The 23,010-nt window shown below is 41.0% G+C and overlaps 2 protein-coding genes across 9 annotated transcripts in view; both read left to right on the forward strand.

Annotated features, from left to right (window-relative positions):
* map4k5 (mitogen-activated protein kinase kinase kinase kinase 5) overlaps positions 1-2,938 on the forward strand; it is a 40,486-nt gene extending 37,548 nt beyond the window's left edge. For all 7 annotated transcript variants that reach the window (XM_037538611.1, XM_017696624.1, XM_037538612.1 and 4 more), the window contains one exon: positions 1,889-2,938. In XM_037538611.1, coding sequence (XP_037394508.1) covers positions 1,889-1,976 — 88 coding nt within the window. In that variant the 3' untranslated portion in view covers positions 1,977-2,938. The remainder of the gene's footprint in view (positions 1-1,888) is intronic.
* A 1,291-nt stretch (positions 2,939-4,229) lies between these two features.
* Positions 4,230-22,899, forward strand: cdkl1 (cyclin-dependent kinase-like 1 (CDC2-related kinase)). 2 transcript variants are annotated; one of them, XM_017696630.2, is made up of 10 exons: positions 4,230-4,289; positions 5,809-6,030; positions 10,394-10,515; positions 12,679-12,751; positions 13,308-13,398; positions 16,862-17,062; positions 19,613-19,695; positions 20,551-20,607; positions 20,729-20,890; positions 21,646-22,899. In XM_017696630.2, the coding sequence occupies exons 2-10, from the start codon at positions 5,821-5,823 to the stop codon at positions 21,745-21,747; spliced, it is 1,101 nt and encodes a 366-aa protein (XP_017552119.1). In that variant the 5' UTR covers positions 4,230-4,289; positions 5,809-5,820; the 3' UTR covers positions 21,748-22,899. The 2 variants fall into 2 exon arrangements, with proteins under 2 accessions (XP_017552119.1, XP_017552118.1); XM_017696629.2 differs by lacking the exon at positions 4,230-4,289 and adding an exon at positions 4,678-4,988.
* The last annotated feature ends 111 nt before the right edge of the window (positions 22,900-23,010 follow it).

The following is a 23,010-nucleotide window of genomic DNA, read 5'->3' on the forward strand; positions in this document are numbered from 1 at the left end:
TTTAAATGTACTATAAAATGGTCGTTTTTGGAAAATGCAACTTGGTTACTTACAGTTGTGTGGAATAATCTTACCTAAATTGTACAGTTAAATTATCTATGGAAAAGCAAATAGCAAATAGGACTTGGTACCAGCTGATACTCAGTAATACAGAAAAATCTGATTGAATTGGAGGGGGCTAAAAAAAATAAATTGACATCCCTAATTAAATTGCAAGATATGATACCTGAAGACCACATATTAAACTAACATGCAACAGTTCGCCAACCAAAAATATCCAACCGACAGCAGTCCTGTTGTCAAAACCAACTGCTGATGAAGGGCTGCAGACAGAGGACCGTAAGGGTCATGCAGTCTCAGTGCTTTATTGGTCTGTTCACCCATTAGGCTCTTTATGTGCAGCTAGTTCTGGAAGAAAATGATGTCAGTGTTGGAGTATAGTGTGGGAGGAGGCAGTATCTATTACAGACACACACGTTCTCCTCTGTGTCAGAGCTCTGGTAGGTTGCACTCATCCATTGTGAAACAGGTGCACTGGCCCCTGGCCCCAGGCCCCAAGGTTTTGGCCTCTGCCCGGTTAAGAAATGAGTCTCATTCTCACAACCTAAATAGTCTGTTTCTGCACAGCCACATAAATACACAGTACATATTGGTCAGCCCAAACATGAGCAAAACACTGTTAGCCACTCTTTCTTCATAGGTGCAATTTGGCAGTCTATTCTGGTACTTGCATGCTTTATGCACATACACATTCTGTCCCTGGACTCTATGTTTTATTCACTGTGACATGGGCAGTGCCAGGTTGGTGTGTGTGTGTGTGTGTGTGTGTGTGTGTGTGTGTGTGTGTCTGTGTGTCTGTGTGCTGTAATTTCATCTGATGCCCTGTGCCCGCTGCCTCCCCCTCTCATCTATCTCCCTCTGTTGAGGACACGACCAGCCACACAGAGCCAGAAACTCGGAGAAAGTGTCTTAGTGTTACCGCTTATCTGTTCTCTTTCTGTATACAGCCCCAATTACAAAAGAGTAATTGGGCGTTGACGACACCAATTGATCCACTTTTGAAAGAGTATTTTTTTTTGTCAATCTTCAGCTCTGCTACCCAGCTGTGTCATATTTTTAGCTTAATAAGATGCATGTATTCAGTGGGAGGCAGCTGTAGAACTGCAAGCAGGCCAGTCTTGAACCTGCACTCTCTGATTACGTCCTGCCGTGTAGCACAAGCAAAGCATTGCTTGATGCTAAAACAAGCATGGGTGTCCTTGAAAAAGGCAACATATGTTGATCCAAAATGCGTTTAGCGTTAATAGTTATTTCACAGATGTGCAAGTTAATTGCTAATACTTTCAATACTGCGACAGACTTTACGCTGGTACCAATCTGGGTGGTCCTTTACTTCTTTGGCTCTTAGAACATGACGTCCATTATTTCAATGAATATTATGATTTCCATTAAAATGAAACACTTCAAATCTTTGCAATCACTGGATGAAGAATTTTTTTTTTTTTTTTTTTGCATTATTGGCAAAGGTGGGCCTCAACCAACTTCTTGCTCAACCAACTTTTTGGTGCTGTGTTGGGAGCGTCAATTTCAGAACAAGTGTGTGTTTATTTTTAGAAATAAAGTTGCTGAGAAGGAAAAACATTACATATGTTTACCATTTTTGTTCAACTTAAAATAGATTTATGAATCACCGTTTTGTTTTTATTTGCATTTTACACACTGCCTGTATTGGGTCCGTTTTGAAATTGTGTGTAACTTTCTGCCTCTCCCTTCCTCTTTTCCTTTCTCATTCTCTTTTTTAACCTTTGCTCCTCCAAGTATTAATATATGCTGTTGTTTTTTTTTTTTTTTTTTTTTTTTTTTTTGTTTGTTTGTTTTTTGTTTTTAGGGTGGTGGTTTTGGAGAGCAGGCCCACAGATAACCCGACGGCTCTCAGTAACCTCTACATCCTGGCGGGCCATGAGAACAGTTACTAGTCTGTTATTACATATATGCTGATAGTACTCAATGACCACTGCAGCTGCCATTATGGATCCAGAGCTGCCTAACAATGGACTCTTCTCTGGCAATATGCTTGGTGAGCAGAACTGTTCTTCTTTAAGAGACAGTTTAAAGGCAGTGAGTACAATGCTCCAGATCGTGTCTTATTATATCTCTGAAAGGTTTCTCAGAGCAGCCTAAATGCCATGCATCTTTTTGCCTCTGTTACTGGCTAATGGGCCCAAACACAGCAGTGTAATGGTTCAGATTCCAGCAAATGTAATAAATAGCAGAGCTGCCCGTAATTAAGCAACAGGAATATTAAACAACGGCAATACTGCAAACAGCCGATAATATGAAGTGCCTTTCGGAGGGGACTGTTGGGTGTGCTTAACTAAACTCTTTGAGAAACAGGCCCTCCTGTGTGTCTAACTCAGTATGCAACTAATGCATGTTCAGGATGAACTTTACCATGTTAATTCTCATCTAAGGCCAGAATTAAACTTTTCAAACTGTTATTGGGAGTATTTACTAGGAATGGGATATTCTAAGGAGAGTGAGGACTTTTGGAGCATCAGCTATTTAAATGTAATTTATTGAGCTGTAGCCACGTTGTAGTTTAAAAGAAATGATACCCAGAGAGCACCAGCTGCTTCTCATAATCAGAGCAGAACTCAGCATGGCTATATCCTCATTTTACTGCTATGTAATAAAGTCCCTCCTACTCTCACGCTTGGTTACATTTTAGAATGCGGTTATAATGTAAAATGGTTATCTTTTTTTTTTTTAATCTTTTATTCGATATTTTGCACCATGTAAGCACTTTTGTACATTGATGTTTTTTGTATTTAAGAATGACAAAACATGGGAGATGCTAGGTTTTTATGACTTGCAGAGTGTTTCCATGGCTTCAGTTCTAATGTATGCCGTTTTTGTAATAAAAAAGGACTGTTAACGATTCAGTGTCATTATGTTAATTGAAATCTCACATGTTCCATAAGCACAATTTAAAATGAAGTTGTGATCCTACACAAGGAAGTTTAGATTTCTTTAGGATTTTGATTTGTTCACTAGGTGCATAAGTCATATTTTGTGTTGGACACATTTGAATATACACGCACACCATTGGATGCAGAATTGTTTGTCAAGCTTGCAAACTGTGCCGTTCATGTTCCATTTTCAATTCGTGACTGCTGCTAATGCTGAAGGAAGAGCAGTTTTGATGGTTTGGGTAGTCTTCAAACTCCAGTTCTGAGAGCGGCAGCACAAAACAACAGAGAGTTCTTCCAGTTTAAGCTAACTCAGTGACCAAAGTAGATTTTTTTTTTTTTTTTAAACTAGCAAATCCTTTAACAAAGCTGTGTCATTTCAAAATGACTTTTACATGATGCAGATGACATCACAGGTAGCAAGAGGATAGTGGGCTGCTGTTAGCCCATTTACTGCAAAGCTGGCATCCCCCTGGCTTTCTGCTTGCCGTTTTCTGGGTGCCCCACTGATGGTTAAGCAGAGTGAGACGCTCATTTTCCACTCATACTCCAATTTACTTTTTTCATTCACTTCTTCGGTCATTCTATGCAGCCCCACTGATCACATCCTGTATAAATAAAAATAATGCGTGGCCACGCCATATCAACGCGTGGGAACGACATCCTAATTACGACATCCGCATTATTTTTTATCTATACAGGATGTCACCAGCGGGGCTCCGTAGTGATCCTTTGTAAATTTGTAATTAATTTTGACAGCAATAGAATAAATACTGTTTACACAGCTGTAAACAATCTAGCACAGTGTCGGCAACATTCTCAGCAAAATCATTTTGTATTAGGCTTATTTATTTATTCTCTTAATTGTTTCTAATATTTGTCTTAGTCTTTTTTACCAAGCAAAAAGCCACGAGCATTTAAAATATGCTTGTGAAGATGTGTAGGGCAACAACCCGGGTGATCCGAGGGGGATGTCGACCTTATCAAGGCAGTGGTCTGATATATATTTGCTCTCTGGGATCACGGGACATAACTATGTCCAGTACTACATGTTTTTACTCCTCTGTGTTTCAAGTTTCCAGTCCTTCCTAGTCCTTTTCCTGGAGGTCTGCACTGCTCGTTATGGCGTTTTTCCTTCTCCAACACATCTAATACGACCAGTAAGATAACTAACGAGCCGTTTAAAGTGGGTTTGTTAGAGCAGAGAGAGCAATAAAACGTACAGAGGTGACCTGCTGGACCAGAGCTGAGAACCCCTGTTCTTGTGGGTTCTGTCGAGGGATCATCTAGTGACCACACTCGTGCTTGTCTCCCATCTTCGTAAGTTGTATTTTAACGTTTAATTAGTTCCTCTTTTCTGTTGGGCTGGTTTGAGAGTAAAAAATACATGAAACTGAGCTCCAGCGACTGAACTTGGCTGTGTATTTTCTCAGTTTGCTGCTTCATAATCGCCGCTTAACCGACGTCGTGTTGCTGTGCAGATTGTGAACCACGGGAAGGTGGAGTCTGCGCGCGGGTTTCTAAGGAAACCAAGCGCGTGATGTTTTTTTTATTCGTTTGTTCTACCCGTATTGCGACAGGCACCGCCCCTGCGCTGTGATTGGCTGGTAGTGTTCCGTCTCCTGCGCACCGATTGGCTGGGATAAATTAGAAGCCGAGACAGGGTTCTGTGAACACGACCAACCCTGGCGCAGGAGTGCGGGCTTTGCCGGAATACGGGCGAGGAAAAAAAACAACGGGCAACAAGTGACGCTCCTTCCGCGTGCGAAACTGCGACTCTTTGTCCACTCCCACACCTCCCAAACACTCGCCAAGCCACAGAAACACTCAGGGACAAACAGCTCTCCTCCAAAGCTCTCACCTTCAGCAGCAGCAGCGGCTCCGGGCGCCTCGATCAGCAGCAGCTCTGCAGCCGTCACACACGAGTCCCTCAGCCCCTCTTGACTCAGCTTTGAAAATCTCGAAAAAGTGACGAGGAACTTGTTTTTTCTTCTATTTGTGTGAATCACACCTTTTAAGGTAGGCGGTTTTATGCTTTAAGCGTCAGAGTTTTGGGGGTTTTGGGTTTTCTATTGATTTAAATCTTCAGTACTGAATGAACCTACACATTGTAGAAGTTAGACAAACACTGTACGAGCTCATTAACAGCCCCTTCCTCCATTAAACACGAACCTTTGCAGGGCCAGGACTGAAAGCTACTGCTGTGGATGCATGTTTGACTATAATAACTGATTCTAGTCTACGCGTTAATTCAACGCTACAGTTACAAAAGCAGCGCTGGATAGTTCATCTGATGTTTGTGGACTGTCTACTGACTCTGTATGATCTACATGCATATATGACCAATATTTGAAACTTAGATATAGGTACGCTACATAGGCATATATGACCATATGCCGGACGCTTTATGATATATGTGCATGTTTGACCATACATCAGATTTCCATATGAGGGGTTGAACCAGAGCGCGCGTTACGTAACGAGAGCGCCGCGTGGAAAAGTCCGCGGAGGTTAAATGATCTTTAGTGAAACACAGAAGCGCTTTCCGCTCCCAACACCCGCCGAGGAGCGTGATAGTGATCGCGGCTCAGGGATCCGTGCTGGGGGAAAGATCCTGAGATAAAGAGGAGCTGATCTGTTGTTGTGGACGGACTCCTGATTTTATTACGTGCTTTAAGATAGGGCTATTATTATCTTAGCAAAATTCCTAAGTGGTCTAAAATACCGAGGCTGGTCCAGGCAGGAACAGGTCGCCCAGGACCTCCTGCTCGCTGAGCGCCAGGCTGGAGTAAAGGATAAGGCAGCTCATGTCGCGCGCTTTTAATGCTGTGCTTTTCAGAGTGGTCGGTGGATGGTGCGCGCGCGCTCCTGGACTGCGCTGGCCAACTCCAGCATGGAGAAGTACGAGAAGATCGGGAAGATCGGCGAGGGCTCGTACGGAGTCGTGTTCAAGTGCAGGAACAAAGACACGGGTCAGGTCGTGGCCATTAAGAAGTTCGTGGAGTCCGAGGACGACCCGGTGATCAAGAAGATCGCGCTCAGAGAGATCCGCATGCTGAAGGTAAGGGGATGGAGGGATGGGGTTAAAGGGATTCTCCGGCGGGTTTTCAGCCTTATCTCTACCTGCTGCTCCTTGAATAGACATCACACTGTGCTTAGGTACGAACGGCAAACCTGCCGGGTCACATTTAATACAAGCCTATGGGCAGCTCAGCGGCAGAGCACAGAAAAGAGGTCTACATTATGGTCTGAAATCAGCCAGAAGCTGCTGCTGCAGCTGGTAGAAATCAGGTTGAAAAACGCTGAAATATTCATTAAAACACTGCATGGAAAACCGAAAGGAAGCTAATGTTCATGAAAATGTTTGTATCACTGTGGGAGTTTAAATATCACTCTTATATCACTGTGAGAGTTTATATATCACTCATACAACCCCAATTCCAATGAAGTTGGGACGTTGTGTAAAACATAAATGAAAACAGAATACGATGATTTGCAAATCCTTTTCAACCTATATTCAATTGAATACACTAAAACGACAAGTTATTTAATGTTCAAATGGATAAACTTTGTTGTTTTTTGCAAATATTCACTTATTTTGAATTTGATGCCTGAAACACATTCCAAAGAAGTTGGGACAGGGGCATGTTTACCACTGTGTTACATCACCTTTCCTTTTAACAACACTCAATAAGTGTTTGGGAACTGAGCACACTAATTGTTGAAGGCCAGTCCAGTACACGCACTCTTTTACTATGAAGCCACACTGTTGTAACACATGCAGAATGTGGCTTGGCATTGTCTTGCTGAAATAAGCAGGGATGTCCCTGAAAAAGACGTTGCTTGGATGGCAGCATATGTTGCTCCAAAACCTGTATATACCTTTCAGCATTAATGGTGCGTTCACAGATGTGCAAGTTACCCATGACATGGGCACTAACACACCCCCACACCATCAGAGATGCTGGCTTTAGAACTTTGCGCTGATAACAATCCAGACAGTCCTTTTCCTCTTTGGCCCGGAGGACACGACGTCCATGATTTCCAAAAACAATTTGAAATATGGACTCGTCAGACCACAGGAGACTTTTCCACTTTGTGTCAGTCCATCTCAGATGAGCTCGGGCCCAGAAAAGTCGGTGGTATTTCTGGGTGTTGTTGATATATGGCTTTCACTTTGCATGGCTGAGTTTTAACTTGCACTTGTAGATGGAGTGACGAGCTGTGTTCACTGACAGTGGTTTTCTGAAGTGTTCCTGAGCCCATGTGGTAATATCCATTACAGAATGATGTCGGTTTTTAATGCAGTGCCGCCTGAGGGATCGAAGGTCACAGGCATTCAATGTTGGTTTTCTGCCTTGCTGCTTACTTGCCGAGATTTCTCCAGATTCTCTGAATCTTTTGATGATCTTATGGACTGTAGATGATGAAATCCCTAAATTCCTTGCAATTTCATGTTGAAAAACGTTGTTCTTAAACTGTTGGACTATTTGCTCACGCAGTTGTTCAGAAAGTGGTGAACCTCGCCCCGTCCTTGCTTGTGAACGACTGAGACTTTCAGGGATGCTCCCTTTATACCCAATCAGGACACTCAGTTTCCAATTAACCTGTTCACCTGTGGAAGGTTCCAAACAGGTGTTTTTTGAGCATTCCTCAACTTTCCCAGTCTTTTGTTGCCCCTGTCCCAACTTCTTTGGAACGTGTTTGAACATTAAATATCTTGCCTTTGTAGTGTATTGAATTGAATATAGGTTGAAAAGGATTTGCAAATCCTCGTATTCTGTTTTTATTTATGTTTTACACAACGTCCCAACTTCATTGGAATTGGGGTTGTATAACTATGGGAGTTTACATATCACTCTTATGTCACTGTGGGAGTTTAAATATCACTCATATAACTATGGGAGTTTATATGTCACTCTTATATCTCTATGGGAGTTTATATATCATTTTTATCACTTTGGGAGTTTACATCACTCTTATACCTCTGTGAGAGTTTAAATGTCACTCTTATATCTCCTTGTGAGTTTAAATATCATTGTTATATCTGTGTGAGAGTTTAAATATCACTCTTATATCACAGTGAGAGTTTAAATATCACTTTTACATTACTACGGGAGTTTATATGTCATTCTTATGTTGCATCAGGAGTTTATATCACTCTTCGCTTACTATTAGCACTCATTTTACCAATTAAACCGGAACTTCAGTATCTCAGTCTCACCACATAAAAGTAACTGAATAATTTATGGTAGTTACTGAGTAATGCATCTTCAGATTAACAACTGAATAATAATTCTCTGCATTTTCATATTCTATTAGGTAATATTCTTCTAGAGTATGCGCATGTTTAAAGTGGCATTAAAGTTTGGATTTTTTATTTCCAAACACAGTGTGTGAATGTGTGTGAGTTTTGGAAGGTTCTAAACTCACTTAGTACAGTTTGTCCAAAACAAAACCATCTTGTTAATAAAAAGTGTGCTTGTACCAGAGGGAGTGGTGTGTTATGTTAAATAGAAAAAGAAAAGTAAAAAAAGCAGCTCTTATGGGTAGAATAGACTTTTATTATCCCACTGGATGAAATTTACATTGTTACAGCAGAATACACAGTAAGCAGATAAAGAGCAGTAAGGAGACAAAGATGTGCATCATACAAAATACTAAATATAAGATATACTATAGAAATAAATAAATAAACAAGGCGTCTGTTAGCAGAAAAAAATAAAAAATAAAAATAGAATTAAGAAACTGTACAAATTTACAGTTTACACTTGCAGCTGTAATACAAATTTACAGTTTACACATGCAGTTGTAATTTGTTAATGTTAATGTCGGGTGCTTCCTGTTCACTGGGATTCCATGAACACCATGTGTTTGTGGAAGACAAGCATCGAGAATGTTCTCTGTACTGGCACCCAAGTGGTGGAATGAACTCCCACTGGCTGTCCGTACAGCAAACTCAGACATCTCTTTACACAGCACTTAAATGAGCATTGAATTAAGTATTGATTGCAATATATCATGCTGCACTTATATATTATATTTTATTGTATTGCACTGTGTATTGTAGTTTATTGTATTGTTTTGCATTGTATTGCACAGAGTTCTGTGTTCAACTCTGCTCCTTTTCTCTCTGTATCAACAGTGATTTTTTGTTTCTAGCAGTATCTGAGCTCAGGACTGGCTTTCTCTCTAAACTATTGGTAACCAGCAAAGATACTTTCTCTAGATAGACAAAGCACTTCTTGTAAGTCACTCTGGACAAGAGCGTCTGCTAAATGCTGTAAATGTAAATGAGAACAAACTGGGAAAATCTTGACTTAAGTGTTCTCTTCTGCAATACTTTATCTTCAAAAACAAAAATATGACATGTAAACGTCAGTGTTAAAAAAGGGGATGCTTCTAGTCACAGGCTTTTTGGGTTTTAAAGGGGAATTCAATTAATTTTTCAAAATGTATGCATAAACAAATGGTTAAGATGTAATTAGTCATTCAGAGTGGTTTGATGTGAAATGCTCTGTTTTAGAGAAATTTACCAACTCAGACTTGATCACAGTGGTGGTGAGAGGAACCAGACGTCTGTTTCCAGATTAATGGCTCTAAAAGCTATCTCACAAAAACGTTATTACAGGAAATGGTTACAAACACACTGCCTGATGCCTGAGACGTTGTTTTATGATAGTTCTGCCATGCAGTTTAGGCTTCAAATGTACTTTTAAAACAGACACTTATGGTGGAGAGATAAATGAAGAGCATTGTAAGGCAAAATAGTCCCAATAGAAAACTGTTTGTTTTCAGGTTTGCCTCTATTTATTTGTCGGTTCACTGGTCAGTTTGGACCATGTGTATTTGTGTTGCAGACATCGCAAAACCCCTGATTCCCATCACCACCACTATAAAGAAATCTAAGTCTAGAATGGAACTTTACGCATCCATAAAAACCACTCTGAGTAACCTTGAATCATACAGAAATTGTGAGAAATTGGTATGTTTCTCTTTAAACACTGATGTTTAGGCTATAAACCTCACATGCTCTGTGGTTTATAGTGTAGTAGGTGTAATCCTCTTAGTTATGACAGATAACGTCTAGAGACATGGACTTTGGTTTGGAGTGTGTTTGGACCCTGGGCAGTCTGAATGTGTGTGAGCAGGTTTAACTGTTTATGTTAGAATCGTAAAGTGGAAGCTGCTATAAAAAGGGCGGTGGATGGTGACCTGTTGCCGTTGGAGATGTTGTGTGTGGCCTCTGTGATTTTACGATGGCTGTCAGATAAGACATGCAGCAGCTTGCCTCTGTACACACACACACACACACACACACACACACACACACAGTCATGCGAATGTTCCTTAGTGACTACAGAACCAAAGCTACCAAAGTGGCCAAAGCATCTCTGACAGCAAGTATGTGTTTGTGTCTATAGCAACTCAAGCACTGTAACCTGGTGAATCTGATTGAAGTGTTCCGGAGAAAGCGGAAGCTGCACCTTGTGTTCGAATACTGTGACCACACTGTCCTAAACGAGCTCGATAGATACCCCAGAGGGTGAGTGCCCCCCACACACACACTCACACAAGATGCTGTGATGAAAAGTATCTTTGCTCATTTTTCTGCCCTTTTCTCCTTTCCACACAAATGGCCATATTGTTTCTCTGTTGCTGTGGTGGCCAGACATGTTTGTTGTGGAATGTTTACAGCAGGGTGTTCCCAGAATGCTTTGCTGGCTGACCGCATCCAAATAGCCCAATGTAGTGCACTTGTGAAGGCCCCATAAAATTAACTCAGACAATGCTAGCTTCAGTCTCTAGTGCATTTATTTCACATCGTGTTTCAAAGGATGCTGGGAAATGGTTTCCTGTTTCACATGTTTATCAAAAGTAATACAAATGTTTTTTTAGCACTTTTGAAGGACTAATATGCCACATTTTGCTCGTTTTTTTTACCATGGAGAGCCACTTGTGAGTGATCTTTTATATCAGACTTTGGTTCCTTAAAGAACCTTTCATTCTTTTTGTAAATTAAAATATGAGTATGAAGAACTGATTTAAACTTTAAAGAACCTTCGTAAAGTTCAGTACCATTTACAGGCTTTTTGTAGAACTTTACATCCAAGCCGAGAAACATTTTAAAACATTTATTTTTAAGAGTGAAACAAAGAGTGTGCACATATTTTCACAAGGACAGATTTATGAGGGTTTCTTGAACTCATTGGAACAGACGCTTCGTTCCAACACCTAAGATTATTAATGGCTAGCCAGAAATGTAGCCTTTATACGCCTCCAAGAGAAAGGTTCGTCTCACTCAATAAGTCTCCTAGCATTTTTATTGCATGTCAAACAAATGAAACATGGGGTTATTTAACCATATGTTGGACATGCCCTGTAACGAGGAGGAGGAAGAAAGACAGGGTGCAGATGGCTAGATTTAGCTCTCTGTCACGAAACAGATCTATGAGCCCAGAGTCAACAAAACACATGCACACACATCCAACAGGCTTGAATAGAGAGTGTTCTATCTGTTACTCCAATGCACACACATAGATCAGCTCACAACAGTGCCTTTACATTATATTTCACACACACTTACACACATTAGTGCCACAGGACAGAAAATAGAGGAAGGAAGTGGCACATGAGAACACTCTGTACACGGCCCATGGTACAGGGCAGGGCCAGCTAGGCCATAGGCTGACCCATTTTTTCAAGAGAAAAAACCCATTAATGTATAAAGTTTAGATCTAGCAGTCTTTCTAATGATTGAATTCAGCTACTTTAAGACACACCCATTACTGACACGTGTTCAGTTTCATCTCCATAGAAAAGCCAATAAAATAGGACACTCTGGAGCAACATAAAGTGATTCTAAGTTCACCATGCCCAGTGCCTAACATTGGCTCGAGGGGTGTAAAGCCTCCCAGCACTGGGCTGTAGAGCAGTAGAACTGTATTCTCTGGAGTGATGGAGCTCCATGAGGTAACCTTGGAATGAGATGGAATGGAATTTGTGATCCAGAACTGATCATCCAACAAAAGTTCCTAAACTCACTAATGCTTTTGTGGCTGAATGCAATCAAATCCTCACAGCAATGTTTGAACTTTTAGTGTAAAGCCTTTCCAGAAGAGTAGAGACTGTAGTGCACTGCAGCAAAGGTGGGCCTAACTCCTTATTTATATCCTGTTTTGGAAGAATAGTTGGATGAGCAGGTGTCTACAAACTTTTGGACATATTTTTTAGATTGTTGATATGAATTGATTATCTTACTCAGTAATTTGCATGAAAATAGAGACAGTAAATATAGTTTATAGGACTGCTGGGTCTGTATGAAAAAATGCTTTACTTGACATTTGCCCCCTTCTGATTGATTGGATAACTTGCAATCAGGTGTCTCACTACAGGCAATGACAAATTGTCATAGGATTAAGTGTCATCTTCATAGTAGCCTAATTGAGAGTGAATGACTGCTACGAAACAAAAGAATAAAAATTGGGCCTCAAATTGATGAAGGAAGCTTAAGAATAAACTTGGGATTAATATCTGGCCCACCAATAAGAAATACGTCCCATGGCCCATGGCTCCATAGACAGCACATATTTCTCCCCCACATTGTAAAGTGTTTTGCATTTTAAAATGTATAACAAATGAATAAGGACCAAAGATTCCACAGTGTGTTTTGCTGCTTTTACAGCAGGCTTTGTTTTTGTTTCTGCAGCGTTCCAGAGCACCTGGTTAAAAGTATCACCTGGCAAACTCTGCAGGCTGTTAACTTCTGCCATAAACAAAATGTAAGAGTCTTCCCCTATGACTGATTTTCTTTCCCATTATTTTCAGTAGCATAAGTGAAAGGTGAACCATTTTATGAGGAAAATGAATGAGAGACCCTGTGCGCACATTTGACTGTGAGTGAGAGAGAAAGATAGACAGAGAGCCAGAGAGAGGGGTAGAGGGAACAGTGCAAGTTGCGTGAGGTCAGGTTTCAGATTGTCGATGTTAATCTAAACGGTGTTAGTGAATTTAGAGCTGCTGTAAAAGTGGGTAAATGCTGCTCTCAGATCAGATAGCTGCCCCATGATTTATTGCCAGCTTGAGACACACACACACACGCACACACACACGCACGCACACACACACGCACACACACACGCACGCACACACGCACGCACACACACGCACACCAGACTCCGTTTGACTCACTACGCAGCATTACATCAGCATACTGAACCTCTCTACAGCCATGCCAGATACAAAGCTCATGTAGGTGTTTAAAAGTGTGTCTGAAACCATAGACAACCATCAATTTTTAATTTAACACCTGTGTGTGTTGGTGTGGGTTGTGTTTAGTGTATCCACAGAGACGTGAAGCCAGAGAATATTCTCATCACCAAACATCAGGTCATTAAGCTCTGCGACTTTGGCTTCGCAAGGATACTCAGTATGTACAAGCACACACGCACACATTTCATCAAAAGTTTGGAATCACTGCTCAAAAGTTTAATGTTTTTAATAATATAAAACTAATTTCTTGCAAATACATGTAGAAAATAATGTTGCTGTCACTGCAGTCAGTGTTGGGATGTAATGGGATACAAGCATTTGGATAAACATATGCAATAATACATATTGAGAATACAAAAATGAAATACCTGGATTCTGTTTAGGTTTCTTTTTTAGAAGGCAGTATTCGGAATACAGTTAAAATGTAGAAGAATGCTTTTTCCCTAAATTTAAAAAAGGTAAAGCTTTCTTTCATAGTCCATAAAGGTCTAGGTATTTACCATGTAAGTGTGAGGTATAAACGGCAAAGTAGATTATTATTTTGGGCACCATGACAGTGAGTTCCAATACAGTTGAACTAAATTACACTGGAATGCACAAACCATCCAGGGCTGTAATTAATTAATGCGAAAACATTTTTTCATCTTGTGCTGTCAATTTATACCATGTAAGTACTTGGAAGGGTTTCTGAGATGATCAGTTACTGTTTTCAGTGTTTCTGAGTTCTGCTAAAATCTGATGCCAGTGTTACTAGTCTTTTGATGGATGATCAAATTGTCTTCTCATAGTACACATGTTCCAAGTGATAAGCTTCGCAATATGTTGTACCCATGTCAACTTACATAATGTCATTAACCAATAATCCCATAGCAACCTACTTCATATTCAAATTTGCAATATTTTGCCATTAAACATATTATGAGAATAATTGCATGAAGAAAACTACCAACAAGTAACAGAGAAGAGTTTTCTTGTGCCTTACCAAGATGCATTCTAACTCTGTTCTGAATATGTTACTTTTTATGTATTGCAATGAATACATTACCGAATACTTTTAGAACAGTGTATTTAGTATTCAGCCATCACTACCTTTTCTAAGTATTCTAGTCTGACTACAGTTCACTACAGTGCTCTACAGCTTAATAAGTGCATCATTTCATTTCTAATACTTGGTTATGTGCCCTTTACATTAACACCAGTCCTGTCAGATATGGGTTACAGCACCCTCTTCAGAGTGCCTGTCCATTCTAGCCCACTCTTCAACTAACTGGGTGCCTAATTGGGATTGAGGTCTGGTGAATTTGCTGGTAAGTGAAACTGTGCCATAGTTCTGCCATGTCTGTTAAACCAGTCACGTTTAGAGAACCTACAGGTGTCATCTTGGAAAGTGGGAGTTTCAATGTTATGTTTGCCTTAAACGTTAAACACAAAGTTAATAAGTGGGCTAAAATGGACAAGAACTATCTCAAGAGACTGGTGTGAGCCTTACCTGATACAACCCCAATTCCGAAGAAGGTGGGACATTGTGTAAAACATAAATAAAAACAGAATGCAATGATTTGCAAATACTTTTCAACCTATATTCAATTGAATACCCTACAAAGACAAGATATTTAATGTTCAAATGGATAAACTTTATTGTTTTTTTGCAAATATTCACTCATTTTTAATTTGCTGACTGCAACATGTTCCAAAGAATTTGGGACAGGGGCAACAAAAGACTGGGAAAGTTGAGGAATGCTCAAAAAACACCTGGAACATTCCACAGGTGAACAGGTTCATTGGAAACAGGTGAGTGTCATGATTGGGTATAAAGGGAGCATCCCTGATAGGCTCAGTCATTCACAAGCAAGGACGGGGCGAGGTTCACCACTTTATAAACAACTGCGTGAGCAAATAGTCCAACAGTTTAAGAACAATGTTTCACAACATGCAATTGCAAGGAATTTAGGGATTTCATCATCTACAGTCCATAATATCATCAAAAGATTCAGAAAATCTGGAGAAATCTCTGCAAGTAAGCGGCAAGGCAGAAAACCAACACTGAATGCCTGTGACCTTTGATCCCTCAGGCGGCACTGCATTAAAAACCGACATCATTCTGTAATGGATATTCCCACATGGGCTCAGGAACACTTCAGAAAACCACTGTCAGTGAACACAGTTCATCACTCCATCTACAAGTGCAAGTTAAAACTCAGCCATGCAAAGCAAAAGCCATATATCAACAACACCAAGAAATGCCGCCGGCTTCTCTGGGCCAGAGCTCATCTGAGAAGGACTGATGCAAAGTGGAAAAGTGTCCTGTGGTCTGACGAGTCCACATTTCAAATTGTTTTTGGAAATCATGCACGTCGTGTCCTCCAGGCCAAAGAGGAAAAGGACTGTCCAGATTGTTATCAGCGCAAAGTTCAAAAGCCAGCATCTCTGATGGTGTGGGGGTGTGTTAGTGCCCATGGCATGGGTAACTTGCACATCTGTGAAGGCACCATTAGTGCTGAAAGGTACGTCCAGGTTTTGGAGCAACATATGCTGCCATCCAAGCAACGTCTTTTTCAGGGATATCCCTGCTTATTTCAGCAAGACAATGCCAAGCCACATTCTGCACGTGTTACAACAGCGTGGCTTCATAGTAAAAGAGTGCAGGTACTAGATTGGCCTGCCTACAGTCCAGACCTGTCTCCCATTTAAAATGTGTGGCGCATTATGAAACGCAAAATACGACAACAGAGACCCCGGACTGTTGAGCTACTGAAGTTGTACATCAAGCAAGAATGGGAAAGAATTCCACCTACAAAGCTTCAACAGTTAGTGTCCTCAGTTCCCAAACGCTTAGTGAGTGTTGCTAAAAGGAAAAGGTGATGTAACACATTGGTAAACATGCTCCTGTGTTTCAGGCATCAAATTCTAAATGAGTGAATATTTGCAAAAAACAATAAAGTTTATCTGTTTGAACATTAAATATTTTGTCTTTGTAGTGTATTCAATTGAATATAGGTTGAAAAGGATTTGCAAATCATAGTATTCTGTTTTTATTTATGTTTTACACAACGTCCCAACTTCACTGGAATTGGGGTTGTAGAACAGGTGCCATCATTACGGCAATTAGATTTATAGCCAAGTAGTGCAGAGGAAATTCATGCATCCATTTTTCTGCAGGGAGTGTAAATTTCGAACAAGTTGTAGGAACCTTTAAGAAACATTTTATATGTGTGCAGAATGACAATCAGAGCAGAGGTCATTTATTTGTCTGAAAAAGCTGTAAGACATTGCAAGTAGTGTTACAATAAAACTAACATGCAGAATGCCTCATTTTAGAGAAGTGGCATTCAAAGGTACAAAGCTAAGACGCAAACTGTGAATAGTATTAAATGTAAAAATACCTTTTTTGTGTCTAACTTGCGGTATTTCAGTGTCCGCTTTATAAGTTATAAATCATTATTCATATGACATGTGATTTTGAGTACAGAACATGACAACAATGACACAGTGGCCTATTACATTATACAGATAAGCAGATTTTAATTATCTACATCAAACACTGCACCCACAGGACAACATTTCCTTAACAATGCCCCATCCCTCTCCCTCTCCCTCTCCCTGTCTCTTTCTCTGTGTAGCTGGGCCCTGTGATTATTACACAGACTATGTGGCTACTCGATGGTACCGCGCTCCAGAACTGCTGGTGGGGGACACTCAGTATGGCCCTCCAGTGGATGTGTGGGCAGTGGGCTGCGTGTTTGCAGAGCTGCTCTCTGGCTCCCCCCTGTGGCCTGGCAAATCTGATGTAGACCAGTTATATCTCATCAGGAAAACTTTGGGTGAGATATTTAGAGAAGTCTATTGCATGTATTTAAAGAAATCAAGAATAGCCAAACCTGACCACAGGGTTGTGCAGCAGATAAGAATTAACTGGAAAAACGGCAGAAATAAAATGCAGGACAACACAAAAACTAAACAAAGCATAAGTAGTACGACCAGATAGATTAGCAGACATAGATAGATAGATAGATAGATAGATAGATAGATAGATAGATAGATACATACATACATACATACATACATACATACATACATACATACATACGTGCGCACACACACACACACACACACACACTATATTTCCAAAAGTATTTGCTCGTGTGCCTTCACACGCATATCGACTTAAGTGACATTCATACAGTGTTGGCCCACCTTTTGCAGCTATAACAGCTTCAACTCTTCTAGGAAGGCTTTCCACAAGGGAAATTTTTGACCATTCTTCCAGAAGCACATTTATGAGGTCAGACACTGATGTTGGACGAGAAGGCCTGGCTTGCAGTCTCCGGTGTAATTCATCCCAAAGGTGTGGGTTTAGGTCAGGACTCTGTGCAGGCCAGTCAAGTTCTTCCACACCAAACTCACTCATCCATGTATTTATGGACCTTGCTTTGTACACTGGTGCACAGTCATTTTGGAACAGGAAGGGGTCATCCCCAAACTGTTCCCACAAAGTTGAGAGCAGGAAATTGTCCAAATCTCTTGGCCTGCTGAAGCTTTAAAAGTTCCTTTCACTGGGACTAAGGGGCCATGGCCAACTCCTGAAAAACAACTCTACACCATAATCCCCCCTCCACCAAACTTTACACTTGGCACAATGCAGTCAGACAAGTACCGTTCTCCTGGCAACCACTAAACCCAGACTCATCCATCGGACTGCCAGACAGAGAAGCATGAACACGTCTCCACTGCTCTAGAGTCCAGTGGCGGTGCTTTACACCACTGCATTAGATGCTTTGCATTGTGCTTGGTAATGTAAGGCTTGGATGCAGTTGTATGGCCATGGAAACATTACATTACATTAGCATTTGGCTGACGCTCTTATCCAGAGCGACTTACAATTTGATCATTTTTACACAATTGGCCTGACTGCATGTCTTTTGGACTGTGGGAGGAAACCGGAGAACTCGGAGGAAACCCACGCAGACACGGGGAGAACATCCAAACTCCACACAGAGAGGACCCCGGTCGTCCGGCCGGGGAATTGAACCCAGGCCCTCCTAGCTGTGAGGCGACAGCGCTACCCACCACGCCACCGTGCCGAAACCCATTCTATGAAGCTCTCTACGCTGTTCTTGAGCTAAACTGAAGGCCATATGATGTTTGGAGGTCTGTAGCGATTGACTCTGCGGAAAGTTGGTGACCACTATGCACCTCAGCATCCACTGATCCCGCTCTGTCATTTTGCGTGGCTTATCACTTCTTGGCTGAGTTGCTGTTGTTCCCAATCTCTTCCACTTTGTTATAATACCACTGACAGTTGACTGGAATATTTAGTAGCGAGGAAATTTGATGACTGGTCTTGCTCAGATGGTATCCTATCACGGTATCATGCTGGAATTCACAGAGCTCCTGAGAGTGACCTATTCTTTCACAAATGTTTGTAGAAGCAGTCTGCAGGCCTAGGTGCATGGTTTTATACACCTGTGGCCATGGAAATGATTGAAACACCTGAATTCAATGATTTGGATGGTTGACTGAATACTTTTGGCAATATAGTGAATATACATACATACATACGCTGGCCTCAAAGTGTATTTGGACACTTTAAACATTTCACCATTGGTAAACTTAAAAACGTTTAGCACAATCCCAGACTAATGCTCTTTGAGTGGAGGATGCCTGGAGAAGAACTGCAGCCAGATTGCACTAGAAGTACTGTAAAGCCCGGAGGTCTGAGGCAGATTTTTTACAGTGATGTTAGTGAGCTTGTGCTTCTTGATTGCCACAGCGAGGGGTGGATTTTTTAAACTGCAAAGGGCAAATCTTGTAATGTGCAATGTTTTTTTAAATAAATGCTTTGTCTGGCTATATGTGGTGTGCATTCATGATGCAAAGCCTTTTTTTTTTGATGTCATTAGTCATGTAGCCTTTAGCATGCTAACTGGCCAGCTATCAGAGGACAGTTCTATCAGCAGATATGTATTAAAGTAGTTTATTGCTATGGCTTATAAATAGCTTGGTCCACCATTATTTTCAGGTTTGAAAAGTGAAAGATGTCATTTCTGGCTGCCAAAGTCGACATTCTGTCAACACTCAGTCCCTTGGCCCTCATCTAACACACTCCACTTCAGCTAACAAAGTAATAAAACAGCCTTTAAGATGGTGTCAGGGATTCACCTGAGGGAAAATGATGAGGCCACGTGGTCAAAGGCTTGTTAAAACCAGTATTGACACTAATGATCTGAATGGCATAGATGTCCAAATACTTTTTGGTGCCACTGTATGTGCATAGAGTATTGTTTTTTTTTTTTTTTTATGGGAGCATGTATACTGTCCAGGTACATTAGGTGGTAATAAATGCTGTGTCTGTGTTTGCACTGTGATTGCAGGTGATTTGATCCCCAGGCATCAGCAGGTGTTCAGCAGTAACCAGTTTTTCAGTGGAGTTTGTGTTCCTGAACCACAGGAAATGGTGAGTGTATCAGGAGAGACTCCAGCTCCAAAAAAACAAGCTGACTTTGATTGCTCTACACTCAGCTAACAGGTTATCTAGCGCTGTCATTTATCCAGCATATACCTGATGAAGTTCACATAAATAGCAGGGAGGAATCCTGCAGCAGCTGAGGCAAAGGTGATTATGTGAGCTAACTGTGCAGCTGGGCAAAGCGACCCGCTGTCTTCAGAGGCGTTTGATCTTCTGTCTGCCGCAGCTCTGCATTTTTATTCCTCCCACTGAATCCCACTGAGTCTTTAAAAAATGAAAGGGTTTCTCAGCTCTCTTCAGCTAGCGCAGTGTGCTGACCTGCGTCTAAAGAGATTCAGCTTGAGCTGCTGGTAGCAGCAGAAAGCTATGTACTGTGTGATAAGCACTGTATAATCATACAAAAAACATAGGCTGCAAAAAAGCCTGATATCTCCACAAAATGTTTATGGATTAATCCACACCAGTTCATCCTTTAAAAAAAATCATAATGAAAAATGAAATTTTGCCTGGTTGCATAAAGTAAACAGACGTTTTTGTGTGATATTATTTATTTTGCTATAAATTTCTTTTTATTTTACTGATTGGTAGAAAACCATGATGTGACCTGCCAGGCCTCAGGTTTGTTGGTGTGGAATAACCCTCATTTTTTCCATCATCCTCAGACATTTGGTCCCAACAAAGAGCCACGTACACACGTATATGTTTCCACTCTGCGAACACATGGCCTTATGTGTGTTTGTGACATCACCTCAGTCCCCTGCGTATGTGTATGAGAAACACAAGAGAGATGACGCAGGACCTCACCTCTATATGTGTGTATATGTGTGTTTTTTCCCTGTGCAGGAGCCTCTGGAGCAGAAGTATCCAAACATTTCCTACCAGGCACTGAGTCTGATGAAGGTGAAGCCTTTGAACAGCTTAATTAAAATGACATCAAATAAACTGAACACGCGCTCTGTAGATGGACTATACAGAATATTCAGGATCACTAACTCGCTCATTCTCTTCCTCTGTCTCTCAGGGCTGTTTGCGTATGGACCCTGCTGAGAGGTTAACGTGTGAGCAGTTGTTGGAGCACCCATACTTTGACAGTCAGAGAGAGGAGACAGAGAGTGCCACACGGGAGCTGGAGAGAGCACGGAGACGAGCACAACGGCAACCCCGCAAACACCTTCCCCCGGGGGTGAGTTGCCACAGTCACCACACTGACAGGAGCAGAGTGGGGGGGCATTAATCTGTGGTTATATGGATCTGTGTTTATCTGGATGACTTTTTTTAAGGCAAGGTCCACAGTTCATTCCTTCTCCCTCTATAAAACTGTAACACTTGGATATTAGTATAATACAGTGGTTACTGAATAATAGTATCTAGCAACAAGCCTGCAGTTTGACTCAAGGGTCAACTAGTCTAGGGTCTAGTGGTCCACTAGACAAATAGGAGAGATGAAATACAGGAGAGATAAAGAAAGATAAGGGGTTAGTTGTGGATAAACATGAGTGTTTAATCTTGGCAAATGTGTGACTTTATTGAGATCTCTGCTAAAGCTCAAGAGAAGACCAGAGTTATTATAACCTTGACATTTTAATTTTGATTTTTTTATTTCTGTTTAATTTCACTTAGTTTAAATGGTGCATTAATAGTTTCAGTTCAGTTTTTAAATGAACAGTGTGATACTAAGTATTTAATAAGTGTAGACTAAAATGTACCTTACAGTAAACTGAGCTTAGCTCGGCTCCAGCTTTCCTCAAAGACAACCAAACACAGAAGAGTTCTGTTACTGTTATTGTAGTACCCAAAATTTATCATGTGGATTGTAAAATATAAGAAAATATTATTCAACTTACCCAGGTGACCTACGCAACTGAAAAACCACAAGTTGGTTAATTGTCTACTTATAATTATTCTGAGGCACAGCTCTCTCTCTCTCTTTTTCTGCAGTACTTACCTCAGCTGACCAGCAGCAGTATCTTCCCAGCTGTGGACAACAGGAAATACTACAACAACCTGCGCAAACTCAACTACCATTTCCCCAACATCTAACACTCTTCCTACTGGCTTACACACTCCAGTCTGCCCCCATAAGCACGTATACATGTTCAAAACCTTCATCTTACTGTGCTGCAGTCTAAGAGACATAAACACACATTCTCTGCAGCACCTGCCCTGGTCTACACACTCTCAGGAAAAGAAGGCCCTGAGGTGACTTGGCTGAGTGAAAACACCTCACTCAGGGAGTCTCTGTGATACAGCAGGTGTGTGTGCATGAAAGACTGACTGCAGAGAGTAGAATCTGCACCACTGAACTGCAGCTACACTGTCAGTCTATGCACTGCTGTATTCACCCAATGTATCTTACTATTACTGCATATGACTTCAGACTGTGTCTGTACTCCAAGTGTGTGTGTGTGTATGTGTTTGTGTGTGTGATAGACAAGGAGCCTTGCTCTGCATGTAGATACACTGATCTGAGTGCAACACTGCCTTTCTGATTGCCAAAGTGCTGTGAGAGAGTCACACACGGTAAAAATATAACAACGACCCTGTTTAGCGTGAGACTAACACAGCTGTAGAGGATACGAGTAAACTATTAAGGTTCTTTTAAAAATGACAGTTACAGGAATCTGATGATTCCTCTTATTTTTGTGTTTATTTTGTACTCTTTTTCTATCTCATTCACTCTCTTTGTACTGTTTAAATCCCTGTGACAGATGGAGAACAGGGGAGCAGAAGTGTTCCTTCTCCATATTCCCTCTCTGTGAGCCTAATCATAACTTTTTTATTCTAATTTTAAATCCTCAGCTGATTTTGGAGTGAATTACTGTGAATTTCTGATTCACAGAATCTTTCCATTGATTTAAATTGTAATTAGAACTATTTTGGACAGGACACTTTTATTAGGCCTTAATTCAACAACATTGTTGATGCTTTGACAACTAGTGCTAATGATTTTCTAGCCACTGACTTGCACCTTAAGCCAAACACCTGAGACACAATCCCATCACCAGTCTCTCTTCCACCCTCATAACTCTAACTCACTTCTGTTCCTCTGTGTAAGTAGCCTTGTGTGATATTTTGTGACTTGCGGGTGCTTTTTCAAGAGGATGAGTTTAATAGAGTGACGGAGTAAGGATGGGAAAATGACTTTTTTTTTTTAAAGTAGATCTAATAAAGAAATAAAGATCTTTCAGCAGTGCGGCTGTTTTTGTCCCTTTGTCCTAGCTGTAGGTTGACCTGAGTGTTAAGCTTTTCAGGAACAGTCAGTACCATTGTTACTTTGCGTGCCAATTACATGCAACTTCTCTA

The sequence above is a fragment of the Pygocentrus nattereri genome, chromosome 5, assembly GCF_015220715.1.
Source record: "Pygocentrus nattereri isolate fPygNat1 chromosome 5, fPygNat1.pri, whole genome shotgun sequence".
Lineage (NCBI taxonomy): Eukaryota > Metazoa > Chordata > Actinopteri > Characiformes > Serrasalmidae > Pygocentrus > Pygocentrus nattereri.